The sequence below is a fragment of the Penaeus monodon genome, chromosome 18 (assembly GCF_015228065.2).
Source record: "Penaeus monodon isolate SGIC_2016 chromosome 18, NSTDA_Pmon_1, whole genome shotgun sequence".
In the NCBI taxonomy this organism is placed as follows: Eukaryota; Metazoa; Arthropoda; class Malacostraca; order Decapoda; family Penaeidae; genus Penaeus; species Penaeus monodon.
Genome location: NC_051403.1, coordinates 7,614,686 through 7,629,636, shown reverse-complemented (window position 1 = coordinate 7,629,636; position 14,951 = coordinate 7,614,686). Strand labels below are relative to the sequence as shown.

The window sequence follows — 14,951 nt, the reverse complement described above, 5'->3', positions numbered from 1 at the left end:
AAAAAGGAAAAAAAAGCAACATAGTAAAAAACCGGCCTAAAAATTTAAAAAACCTAAAAAAATGAAAATCCCAAATTAAAAGCATTAAATTTGAGTTAGGAACATACTGAATATGGTTATTAGTAGGAAAAAAATATGAATGAAAATGGAACGGCAGACTATTAGATTTTCATTAGCCCAGAAAAAAGTATGATCATGAGCCCAATGAAGAAGTCAAGGAAAACTGGAGCAGTGTCTTTGGTTGTGGGTATTTAGAAATATGGGAATCTTAGTACTTTTCTTGTTAAAAAAGGCTTTCATCAAGACAGCCATTCACACATTTGTGCCTGTCATGGTGCTTGACAGACTCATGATAGATAAGAAACTGATTATTGTAGTATTTATTTGCAGCTGGCCTTGGTATCATATAAGAAGTAAAAGGCAAGGTCTAACTTAGATAGCTACTTGATGACAAGCCTGGAAAGAGGAGGGATAAAAGTAAATAAAGGAGAATCAGAAGTTGTGATCTGTGGTGGAGAACTAAGCATCACCCAGAAAGTTCAGTTATAACTGAACTGTGAATTTAACCCTTTGTCGACGCGTGGCATGTATGTACATGCCATGGCATGGCTGGACTATCTGCCGGGGGCATGTACGTATATACCATGGTGTATGTATGGACATTCCATGAGTTTTTTTTGTTACAACACTTTCTCATTTTTACTATACAAAAAAAAAAAAAAAAAAAAAAAAAAAAAAAAAAAAATACAACAAACCTACGATTTCAACTCCATGATGCCACACACTGCTTATTTTATTCAGGCTATAGAGTGAATAATGATCAACTATGGAGTCTATATAACAAAAAATATCCTTCGTCTTGATTTATCTGGAAGTATGGCAAGTAGAGACTCTAGAAAATAATGATAACTGAAAATACAACATATGCTTGTAGTATTACGAAGAAAGGGCAAGGGATGCTGGTATTTGGCATAAGTGGTCGTGCATGCTAGGGCGACGATATAAGCCCCCGGCAGCGGGGCCCGGGCCACTATGAATACTACCCGTCCAGAAAGGGTTAAGTTCGAGGAAACTCTCTCAAAAGAGGGTCTGAAAAAAGCAAGTTTAGGCTGGGAATAGTGAAAGACAATAGTAAAAAAAATGGGGAAAATAAATGGGTAGAGTAAATGTAATACAGGTGAGAAAGCAAGGAAGACTCATTTAACCCTTTCCCAACGGGTAGTATTCATAGTGGCCCGGGGTTTGCTGGCGGGGGCTTATATCATCGCCCTAGCATGCGCGACCACTCATGCCAAATACCAGCATCCCATGCCGTTTCTTCGTAATACTACGAAGATATGTTGTATTTTCAGTTTTCTTTATTTTTTAAAGTCTCGACTTGCCAAACTTCCTGAAAATCGAGACTGAAGGGTATTTTTGTTGTTATATAGACTCCATACTTGATCATTATTCAGTCTATTGTCAATAAAATAAGCAGTGTGCGGCATCATGGAGTTGAAATCGTTTTGTTGCATTTTTTTTTTTTTGCATAGTAAAAATGAGTGTTAAAAACGACTTAATCACACTTTCAGTGGCAGAAAAATAATATTTTGCTGTGATTGCAACAAAAAATAACTCATGGCATCTCCATACATACACCATGGCATGTACATACATGCCCCCGGCAGATAGTCCCACCATGCAATGTCATGTGCGTACATGCCACCCGTCAGGAATGGGTTAAGAGACTAGACCTCTAATGAGGGTAGAGGAGGATGAGACATTGATAAAACACACAAACAAAAAAGAAGAGATATGGGAGTATGGGAAGTTTGAACATCAAATAGAATGAACATGAAGATCAAAGACTACAGACAAGGAAAACTGAAGCAGTTACCCCCTACAGTAAAAAGTGTTCAGATTATGAACAAATACACCAAAAGTCAGTTTAAAGGGCTGTCCCGATGATGAAGTTAGACATGGTTAACGTTTATTTTATTTTTGTAAGGCTGTTGCTCATTTATTTTTTATTGGAGATAGAAGATTTCAATTGTGGTATGGAAAAATAAATATGGTAGCACTGACTGGGAATATCTTTTTGTAGTAACTAGCAATAGCAAAATTGGAAGTTATTTCAGAGAATGAAACAAATTAGCGCTCTATATTAAACAGGGCAAGCTAAGAAAATTTACAATGTTTGTATCATGTTTGGGGGCATTTTTATACTTGCTTCTAAGATCTACATTTCCAAATTAACTACTAAATATAATTGCATCTATAACAAGTTCCTTACGTCTTACATAAATACAGATAGAAATACAACTGCCCAGGGAGAAAGGATTAAAGCGACATTGCTAATCCCCATATATTCAGATTTGCAAGATTCTATTAAACTTACAATCAGTATACTGTCGTCTGAATCTTTGGGACCTTCTGCTTGTCATTTCTGTGACTGTTATGATTACAATTGGTTAGAATGGTTAAGAATACTTATGACATGAAAATCCTTTCATAACTTGGAGGTAAAGATACAAAGAAATTAATCTCAGCTTTTGTTTGTTTTTATTTCTCCATGTAATTTTCTTTTTTCTGGCTGCCACATGCAAGTTAGTGACAGACGTATATATAAATGAACAAATGCTGCAAAAGAAACCCTATTTTACTCGGACAGAAGACAATTTTACAGGTTACAGTATGTAATAACAATGCCAAGTTGATTTAATCTTTAGTCTGCTTTCTTCATTTTTCTTGCTGCCTTTTGTCCAATTTGTGAAGAACCAAATAAGACCATTTTAAATACCATTGAATAATTACACAATACTGATACTCGATACGAGAAACCATGTTAGCCTATTGGAAGATTTTCAAAATGATTAAATCCTACAAATATTAACTACACACTGAGAACACATTTGTACATACATGTGACCCTACAGTATCACTGTTAACTGGACCTGTTAAACAGGAGAAAAAACAAACAAAGGTACCAGTCACCAGTCACAACACAACCACAACTTACTTTATATTTTAAAACATGGACTTGCAATACATACAGTTCTTTACTTTTGACCACATTTCATATTAATTCCTGCAATTCTTACTAGTAACGATAATGAAAATTATTATATTAACAACAACAATAATAATAATAATAATAAAAAAAAAATAATAATAAATAATAATTTATTAAAAATAAAGAATTTTCAATGGTCAACCCCTAAAGAAATAGCAAAGACCTCAAGATAGAAATGATACATTTTATGATCTGTTTTAAGGCATATGAATACTTTAAACAATTTTTTGGGGGAGATAATTTAGGTGTCCAGTCATCCAGTGTAAATACACCTGTATTTTTTGTTAAAAAGGATATACAAGCATACAGTAAGTTCTTAATGGAAATTTCTTGAAATATCACCCATTTAAAAACAACATAAACAACAATCCTCTTACAAATAACATCATGAAAGCAGGATGAAATATGCTAGTGCAATAAAATTACCACTGTACAGGCATGATTTCCAACCACTCATTGCTGTTAAAAAAATATATTACCACAGTAACTCCTTTTTCACTGCCATTACCTATCTCCAAAGCTTCAAGAATATCTACAATCCACCGACAATTAACCAACTGCTGCATTAAAAATTATACCTAACATCTTTAAAAAAGAGTCGTTTTTCAGGTGGAAGAAAACAAAAAAACAAATTCCAACATCCCAAAAAAAACAAACAAACAAAAAAACACAAAAAAACAAAAACAAAAAAAAAAAAAAAAACGGAGCAAAGTACGGAGTGATGCTCCGGTGGTGGGAACATCCTTCAAGGTGGCTGGTTTCCACTTGGGATTCTGGTCTTTGTCAATCAGCAGTGCTCTTACACCTAGAAGGAAAGTCAGAATGAAGGGTAATATTTGTTGAAAAATATTGAAACAACAAAAAGTTTACATTGTTGTAGTTAATAACACTGGCTTTTCCATGTGGACCCTTGAAAAGCAGGAAGTTACAGTTATTGAAATGACAAGCAGCTTACAGCTTACTTTATTCTAATTCTCATGAAACTGATATATCAACCTGCCTCTTCAGTTCTGTTATGGATACAAATCTTTTAAACAAATCTTTGATATAGTTCCTATTTAGTGTATACTTTGTATGAGGATATTACTAAGAATATATTTAAGTTACCCCCTGCAATGCATTTTCTATGCGCATCCCCAACTTGCAAAAAACAAAAGTTTATTAGAATACTAAAACCCTCCCATAAAGATCTTAATTACAGGACAGCCGCACCTTACACGAAGGTATATCATTAACCTTAAAACAGTAAGGCACAGGACAGAACCAAACGTAACATGCAATTGGTGACGAACAGGATTTACCTTGTAAAGGGTTTATTAGAGCAAGAAAAATTCAACCCATTTCAGGTCAGCATATGATGTATGGTGTACTTTTACAGTCTGGTCAATAAACAAGCTCAACACGTTACCAGTGTGACATCAAAACAGACGAAAACCATCCCTAATTTTTTTCCTTCACAGGTCCTTATCAAATTTCAGCAACAACTTTTCCTGCGAGCTTTGAGAATTATTTTTAAAGTAGTACAATATATGAGCAATAAATCTGAAAATTTTGTTCATCAGGAAAATATGATAGTAACTATAGAATACAATAGCAAAACAACTGAAGATGAGTTATTTTACAATACACTATGAAATTTAGGTCTCTTCACTCACCTGTAAAATGTATCATTATTGTTCATTGTTACTGTTTATAACTAAAGCTGATTGCTTGCCTTAATTTGTGCTATATTATAGATGGCTAACTGTAAAATCCAATATTTGGGCTGACCCTTTCAAGTGAAATTTAATGCAACTCTTTTATTCTCCATCCCCCGCACAAAGGGATGTAATGGAATTATAGAAAATGGGGGGACAGTTGCACCTAAAAAAATCACAGCAATAACATTAAGCAGCCCCACCCGCGCGCCGCGGACTTAGGAAGAGTATGTGATATAAATTCTGATGAAAAAGAATGAGAAAAAAGGAAAGTAAAACTTGCCCATCATATTATACACATTATATATCACAGACTAGCGCCACTAGAGACAGCAATTATTGGGGTTAAAGATAAATGTTTATTATTTCTTGACCAGGTTCTGCTTCCATGCCTTTTTTATCTTTAAGATATCTATCAATTTCTTAACATATATTACTTTTCAAAAATGTTATACATGAACGGGGTGAAGTAAAAGAGAAAGCTTAATATCAGCGGGGGAGTACAAGTCAGGGAAGGAGAAGTGACAAAATCGCGCTAAAATGAAACAAAAGAGAGGCAAGGCTAAAGCGGGCTCTAATAGCCAACAGAGGCCTAGGTCTGCTCCCCTACGTACCGAGCGCAAAGGGTTGAAACCCACAAGCAACTGGTTTGGTAGAGCAGTTCTAAGGGAGGGATTAGGGGAGGGAGGTACGGAGGAGGTAGGTAGGGAGGTAGGGCTAGGGAGGGAGGGGTAGGGACGGAGGTAGGGATGGAGGGAGGGATGGGGTATGGACTGTAGTAGGTAGGGAGGGACGGATGGGAGGTATGTTGAATACGATAGGGGGAGATAGATGATTATGTGTGAGAGATACGAGAGAGATAGATATATATATAGAGATAGAGGAGAGAGAGGACTATAATAGTATGCGAGGATAGAGAGAGAGAGAAAGAGATAGATATATAGAGAGAAGAGAAAGATATAGAAGAGGAGAGACAGAGAGAGAGAAAGAGAGGGCCGAAGAGAGATAGAGAGAGATATAGAGAGATGAGAGATGAGAGAGAGATAGAAGCAGATAGAGACGATAGAGTAGATAGACTGAATAGGGTAAGAGAGAGACGAGAGAGTATGAAGATAGCATATAGAGATAGAGATAATAGAGATATAGAGGATAGATAGCGAATAGAGGGACTAGAGACGAGATAACGAGAGAGGGATAGAAAGATGATATAAAGAGATAATGATAGATGAGAGAAGAGAGTATATAGGTAGATAGAATGAAGAGATGAGAGAGAGGAGAGAGAGGGAGAAGAGAGAGATAGAGAGAGAAGAGAAGATGAGAAGAGAGATATAGAATAGGATAGGGGAGAGAAGAAGAGAGAGAGATATTTCACCGAGAAGAGACCCGAGAAGAGAGAGTAGACGACAGAGATAGAAGAGACCTCAGAGTAGACATAGAAAGAGACTAGATAGTAGAATATACCCCCCCCCCCCCAGAGAGAGATAAGAGACGAGAGTAGATGAGAGAGTAGAGAGGATAGAGACGTAGAGATGGATATATAATATTATATATAGATAGGTATGATATATAGGTGGAGAGATATAGGGATATAGATGAGACAGAGAGAGAATAGAATATGACTAGAGATAGAGAAGAGATAGCAGAGATATATAGTTGAGTATATAATCTATAGATAGAGAGAAGGGATTAAGAGATAGAGATATAGGGAGACGGATATATATTATAGAATGATCGACGAGAGGTATAGATATAATATAGAATAGATATATTTATCAGTATATATATATAATAATATATATATGGATATATATATAATATGTATAATACTGAATAGCTATTACATAGAGCTCACGACTCCCCACCCCTATATAATATTATAACATATATATATATGTAAATATAGTGTATTAATATATAATAGATACGATATAAGATATATATAATAGATATGTATAGATATGGGTTATATATATAGCCAAGAGATATACACCCCCCTATATAATAACATATATATATACATATGGGTATAATATAGATATATATATATATTATATATATATAATGAGATAGATATAGAGTATAGAGAGCATAGGAAGAGAAGAGGTGGATATATAGTTAAGATAGATATTATAAGATGATATCGAGATAAATACATATAGATACTCAGCGGAGATGAGGAGGAGGGAGATTGTATGAGTAGATAATATCAACAGAGAGTAGAGTAAACGATAGATCTATATATATAGAAATAGAGGAGAGATTAGTAGATGAGGCGAGATAGAGTGTAGATCGAGAGGGATATATATGTAGTAGAGAGAGTAGATATATAGAGAGAGATAGTGAGAGAGAAGAACCGATATAGAGAGAGAAAGAAAGGATAGACGAGAAGATACATATAGAGAATATAAGGATATAGAAAGCATACATGTAGAGCGAGACAATAGGATAGAGATAGTAGAGACGAGAGACATGAGAGATAGAGACAGAGAGAGAGAGAGATAGAGAGAAGAGACGAGAGAGAATCTAAGAGAAGAGAGAGAGAGAGAGAGAGATAAAGAGATACAGAGATAGAGAGAGAGAGAGAGAGAGATAGAGAGAGAGAGAGATATAAGAGAGAGAGAATACCCCCGCTATATACTATATATAGAGATATGTAGATAAGATAGAGTAGTACATAGATATATATACGATATATGATAGATAGAATTATTAGAGATAGACTATAGGCTATAGAGAGACCCCTGAGATAGGGGAGAAAGAGGAGGACAGAGAAGATAGACCCCCACCCCCCCCCATATGGGATATATAGATAATAATATGTAGATAGAGAGATAGAAGATATGGATAGATAAGACATATATAAATATAGTAGAGATACTAATTATAGACTTGTATATATAGGATTATACCGACTCCCGACTATGTAGAGAATATAGATATATAAGGTAAAGAGAGAGAGAGACTATAGAGAGAGAGAGTGATATAGATATATAACAGAGAGATATAGATAGATAGAGAGAGATAGAAAGACAGAATTCTATAGAGATAGATAGAGATATATAGATATATAGATATAGAGATAAATATAGATATATAAGAAATATAAGGTATAGAGTCAGCGAAGATGAGAGATAGAGAGAGAGGTATATAATAGACATAGAGAAGATCATAGGGATAGAAGAGCGATATATAGAGAGAGAGGGCAGAGAGCGACCCGAGACAGAGCGATACCACAGAAGAGACAGAGAAGAAGAAGAGAGAGAGGGCAGAGAGAGAGAGAGAGAGAAGAGAATAGAGAGAGAATAGAGAGAGAATAGAGAGGAGAGGGAGATGAGACGAGAGAGTAGCAGAGAGAGAGAGAGAGAGAGAGAGAGAGAGACGAGAGAGCGAGTAGAAAGCGCAAGAGGGAGAGATCTGAGACGCGAGAGCGAGGGAGATGAGATAGACAGAGAAAGAGAGATGAGAGAGCGAGAGCAGAGAGATGAGAGAGACACGGATACAGAGGAGAGAGAGAGATACACCGCCTCTACCGCGGGGAGAAACCCCAACCCGTAGGAGTAGAGAGAGCGAGAGAGAGAGAGAGAAGCGGATAGAAAGAGAGAGAGAGAGAGAGAGAGAGAGAGACTAGATAGAGAGAGACAGACAGTGAGAAGAGAGAGAGGAGAGAGAGAGAGAGAGAGAGAGAGAGAGAGAGAGACAGAGAGACAGATAGACTGAGCCAGAGATAGAGACATAGATAGACAGAGGAGACGAGAGATACAGATAGCAGATATAGACACAGATAGAGGAGAGATAGACCGAGCAGAGAGATAAGAGAGTAATAGCCACCCCGTCACCACCTCCCTCTCTCTCCCCTCCCAGAGAGATAGTACACATATAGAGAAGAACCAGAGAGAGAGAGAGAACATATGAGAGAGCCAGGATAGATAGAGACAGATATAGGTTAGCACAGAGATATAGATATACCGATTATAGAAGAGTGAGAGTAAGAGATAGATATAGACCGATAGAGACCTAATACACCTCTCGATATAGATACCAGAGATCTAGACAGAGAGAGAGACAGAGATAGTCTGATACAGAGAGAGATAGGACTAAGAGAGATAAGAGGACCGAGACGATGAGGACAGAGAGAAGAGACCACACGAGGAGAGAGAGAGACAGAGTAGATAGACATAGATATGAGAGTACAGGGCATAGATACATAGAGGAGAGAGACAGATAAGAGATAACTATAGATAAGACAGAGAGAGAACAGAGAGATAGACAGAAGGAGAGAGCAGAAGAGAGACAGAGAGTAGAGACCAGACAGAAGAGAGAAGAGAAGAAGTAAGAGAGAGAGAGAGAGAGAGAGATATAGATAGATATAGAGAGATAGCCAGACACAGACAGGACTAGAAAAGATAGGAGAGTAGAGAAGGAAGAGATAGAGAGAGAGAAGAGCGACACCAGACAGATAGAGAGAGGAGAGAGAGAGAAGAGAGAGCGATATAGAGAAGAGATAGACAGAGAGAGAGATACAACAGAAGAAGCGATATAGAGAGATTAGATAGAGAGACAGAGATAGAGAGGAGAGGAGATCCCCTCCCCCCCCCCTAGAGAGAGAGATAGATATGGAGAGAGAGAGAGAGCGGATAGGTACGAGAGAGAGGACAGAGGAGATATATAGATATAGAAAGAATAAGCATAGAGAGGAGAGCAGCGAGATGAAAAAAAAAAAAAATAATGAGCAAATAAAATTAAAAAAAAAAATAAAAAAATATTAAAATTTTTTTAAAAATAAAAAAATAAAATTATAATAATTTTTTAAATATATATAAAAAAAAAAAAATATAAACCCTAATTAAAAATATATTAAAAATTAATATCTTATAAAATAATAAAATAATTTTAACATAAACTATAACCCCAAAAACCAAATTTAAAAAAAAAAATATTTTTTATAAAAAATAAATAAAAAATAAAAAAATAAAAAAAACCCAAAAAAAAATAATAAATAATATATAAATTTTTAAAATAAAATTTAAAAAATAAATAAAAAAAAAAAAAAAAAAAACATAAAAAAAAAAAAATATTAATATTAAAATATAAAACAATAAATAAAAATAAAAATAAATATAAATATAAAAATAAAATAAAAATTTTTAAAATAATTATATATATATTTTCAAAAAAATAATATTATAATATTAATAAATATAATAAATTTTTATATTAATATATAGAATATACAAAACAAAAATTTTATTTTATAAATAATAATATATATATAATATAATTAATATATAATTAAAAAACCCAAATATTATATATATATTATATAATATTATAAATTTTAATATTATAAATATATAATAAATATAATAACATATATATTTTAATAATTATAATATATAAACAATTAAAAAAATATTATAAATATTATAATAATATATATACCTATACAAACCCCCTAAAATAAAATTTATAAAAAAATTAAATATAAATAAACAATAATATAATAACAAAAAAATATTTAAAAATTTTATAAAAATAAACTAAAATATATATTAAAAAAATATAAATAATTATATTATATAATATTAATATATATTAAATTTTATATCAGCCCAAGTTTATATATAATTAAAATATATTAATAAGATTTTATATTGTATAAAATATATATATATATATATATATTTTATAAAATATTAAATATAAAATATATATATTATATAATTTTCCAAAACAAAAACCCCCATAACAAATATAAAATATTTCCTTTTGTAATGTTTTGATTTTTTATCCAAATTTTTTTGGGTTCCTTGTGTGTGTGTGGGGGTGTGTGTGTGTGTGTGTGTTTGTGTGGGGTTTTGGGGTGGGGTGTGGGGGTGTGTGTGTGGGGGGGTTGTGTGGTGTGTGTGTGGGTTTTGTTGGTTTTTAAAAAAAAGGGGAAAAAGTAAGAGAGGGGTTTGAATTAGTCCCGGGGCTTCTTGTTGCCCCCTTGTAGACCCAAAAACTTTTTCAAGACAATTTCCAAACCAAACCCCTCAAAAAGGGGGAAGACTTTTGGGCCCCACAATGGATTTAAATTTTTTGATTTTTTTTAAAAAACTATTTAGAAATGTGAACCCAAAAAAATTTTGGGCCACTTTTAAAGTGAAAATTTTTCCCGCGAAAAAAAACAAAAAACAGTTTTAATAAAAAATTAAAAAGTTTCCTCAAAATGAAAAGAGAGCTGGAACCCCTAAAGAAAATTTTGTCCAAAAGGGGTTTAAAAGGGCAAAAAAAATGAAATGATATAGATAAACTCAGGTACCTCGGTATATCAATAAAGTGTTAATGCAAGCAGGGATAAGGGATTCCCTCTTTATATGCCCGTAAAATGTTAAACCTTTTAAAAAAAAAATACAGGCTTCACAACAGGTAGCTAAAATATTGTTCTTCCAAAAACAAACCACAAACAGCCATTTTTAAAATAAAAAACCATTTTACACCTGGCCTTGGGAAGGGGGAAATTTTGCACCCCCCCTCCCCCCCTAAGTGAAAAGAAAAAAATGCCAATTTAATCCCCCCCCGAAAAAAAAAGTAAAATAAACAAAAAACCCGTACAAAAAGAAGAAAAATATACCAACAGAAAAAATCCCAAAAAGCCAAATAGGCCCCGGGTCGGGAATATGACTCAAAAATTGTGCGTACATACAGCAAGAGTTTATTCCTGTTTAAAACAAGTTTTCATCCTCATCTGGCAAAGGCGACAAGTACTCGTCCACCTTCTCCGCTGTCACTTCAGACAGAGAGGGAAACCCTTTCCCCGGGGGTCTATCTGAGAAAAAGGCCCCGTTTCGCCCATGGGGGTTAAAAGAGTTTTTTAAAACAGCCTTTTGGCAAAAAGTCTGCTGACATGCAGGAAATTTATAACTGGACTACACACTTCCCCTTTTAAGGGAAATTTTTCCATAAAAAAAAGAAAATAGTGTATTAATCAAAACACATATGGCTAAATAAAATATATCTACATGATGTGAGAAAAACTGATGAACTATATCTGAATCAATATTTCAAAAGGCAATAAAGAAAATATATAACAAATAAATTAAAAATCATTTTTAAAAAATCTGCTAAATACCTAAACAAAAATTAAGGTAGTAACAAGAAAAGACAAGGAATTTAGGTTACCAAAGAACAGAAAATTAACAATATTCCCTAATAAAAATAATTCTAAAAAATAATGATTAGTACTTTCACCACTGCATAACAATGCTAAATAAATCAACAGTAAGGACTACAATAACTAGTAATAACTTCAACAAAATAAGACTACAACAGAGAAAAAAACAAAAACAATACTGGTTATAATCATTAAGTAACAATTACAACAAAAATATGTAGCAAAAGCAATGACATAATAACAAATGCCATACTAATAAAATAAGAATAACTTTTATAATGAAGATAGCATCATCTGCAATAATGATGCTACAAAGAGTAATACCTATAAAGAGTAATATCGATGGTAATATCAATTAAAAGGAATAATAAAACAAACACACACCTGCAGCGCACGCCCGCACGCACATGCACCACACACACCTCTCATTCACTCATTCCCTCACAGACACACCGACACACCAACACAACACACAACACACAACACATACAATACATACATACATACATACACACACTCACACACACACACATATATATAATACAAAAATCTGGCAAATCACTGATGTTTTTCCAATAAAAAAATCTTATCACTTCACTCCAACTCCTACAAATATCTTAAAGGTTCTTCTGGGGAAGCAACAACGGGAATGATCTCCTCTTTCTTTGCAATTTTCATCAAATATTATCTCGCTGGCACAGCAGTAGTACCTTCCTTGTCTTTTGGTCTGGTCATACTCAAGAGCTGAAGCCCAGACACTGACTGGCACCCAAGGTGGATATTCTTAAAGGGCTGGTAAGCTGCAGGATTGATTTTACGTGGGAAGTCACCTGCCTTTGACGAACCTTTGACATCTTGGCAATTGTAAGATGAGGCTGCATGGGTTTTCGTCAGGTAAACACACGCTCGCCCTTGAAAATATCTGGCGCACTTCCTTGGCTAATTTGATCAATCTAAAGTAATGTTCATCCTCTCTCATCCTAGCATAAACTACTCTATCTGAAAAGCTCCCTATCCCCGAAAATGTCATCTGTATAGGGCCTTTTTCAAAATCTTCTTTCAATCTATCCCAGCATGTATCTAATGCTGAGGATGCAATGGAGAGAGCAATATCACTGTCAAGTACATAACCAGCACTGTAATGTGTAAGACGCTACATCAATCAGAGTCTGATATAAACTGGGATCAGATGCTATAAATACCTCCTTGAATCCTCACAATTGCTCTATGAATTTCACAATCTGAGACTCTGATACCAACAAAATAATTTGGTCTTGGGCTTTTCCTGAGAATCTTCCCATCATATGCAGTTTCCCGTAAGCTTTTATTTTCCCCCTGGCCTCGCTTCCTTTTCTTTCCTTTGGGTACATCTTACCACTGCAAAAAGGGCCAGTATTGATTTCTGGTGTTGAAATGGGATATCTTGAACTTCCTCTAATAAATCTAAACTGTCTTCTTCCACATGTTTTGGAGCAGAGTCGCTTTCAATAGATTCCTCTTGCAGGTGTTTTTTTGGCTTCTTTTTCTTCTGCCCCAGTTGAAATAATTACAAAAATGAATACACAAAATTTCATGCAAACTGCCATAATACTAGTAATAAAAGAAAAGAGCAAAAATTAATAATAATGATAACAATAATAAGAGCAATTATAATAAATTGTCAAGGAACAAAACCATTAAAAAAATATCAATAACAAGGATAATAAAAATAGTAATGATCATAATAATAATAAAGAAAAAAAATGATAACAGAAAACAATAATAATAGTAGTGCTACAATAAAGTACAAGTAATAACAACAATAGCAATAATAATAATAATAATAATAATAATAATAAATATATAATAATATAATAATAATAAAATAATAATAATATAATAATAAAATTTATAATATTCATAATAAAAATGACATACTAACAATAAAAATAATGACAATAACAACTATCCCAAATAATAATAATACCAATGATAATGATAACAACAACAACAACAACAACAATAATAATAATAATAATAAAAATAAAAATTAATGTCATGATGATAATAGTAGCAATAACAATACTAATATTACTAAAAATAACAAAAATACAAAAATAACAATATAGACATAAAAAAGACAACAATGATAAAAATATAATAATGATAAGTAATCATCATCATAATCACAGTAATCAAACCGGGCATGACAACACAGCTAAGGGGTAGTAACAATAATAGATAACATATATTCTGCAAAACACTCACCTTCACTGAAGTCAGATCGTGGTAGAACCGCATACCATTCGCACTCCATGGTGAGGCATTCCTGGAGGGTAAGGTGGGGCCCCTCGTTCTAAAATGCTCGAAAGTCACCTTTAATGAGGTAGGGACATTTTGCTCAAGATCTGCAGTTGCTTCTGTGCCCAATTGATCCATCCTGTCCCAATTTGATAGTAAATGTTGATAAGTCCCCAGCTTTAAACAAAAACACCATGTCATCTTGGAAGTATATCGTTTTCTCACACAGACACAAAAAGTTATAGAAAGGTACAGGGTAGACAGATTGGCCAAAATATAGAAAGAGATATAGACAGTCACAATATGTAGATATATAACCAGGGAAAATTTTTTTTTTTCTATCCAGCAAATAGGGATAAAATCAAAATGATAATCAGATGGTGAATATAGCAAAAGGGGAAAGTGGGGGACCATGTTACCAGTATGTAGAGCCACCTTTTTTCTTTAGTTTTTCTCCAAATGTTTTGAATTTCGACCTCAGGTATAAGAGTGACAATGCTACAAAAAAATACTCCTTCACTAGACCATCCTGGGCCCCCATCTTGCTGGCGAGGAGCAGAATCAAGAATAGACGAGGGTAACTCCAGCCACTCACATCAATTGTATGTTCAGCCAGTGAGCGTTTCACTCACCTGAGGACTACTGGGAAGCCTCAGTCACACTCTGCCTTGCTGCACACATACTGGATTACACCATCAGATTATAGCTATTGCAATCTCAAAAGCTTTTAAAATTTAATCACTATTGGGAAATTTTTCAAATAATTTTT

The 14,951-nt window shown here is 33.9% G+C and overlaps 1 protein-coding gene across 1 annotated transcript in view; it reads right to left on the bottom strand.

Annotated features, from left to right (window-relative positions):
• Nucleotides 1–3,779: 3,779 nt before the first annotated feature.
• The window catches only part of LOC119584212 (3-hydroxyisobutyryl-CoA hydrolase, mitochondrial-like), a gene marked incomplete at its 3' end in the record, with an annotated part of 33,796 nt that continues 22,624 nt past the window's right edge, over nt 3,780–14,951 (bottom strand). The window contains 1 exon segment of the mRNA XM_037932723.1: nt 3,780–3,857. Coding sequence (XP_037788651.1) covers nt 3,780–3,857 — 78 coding nt within the window.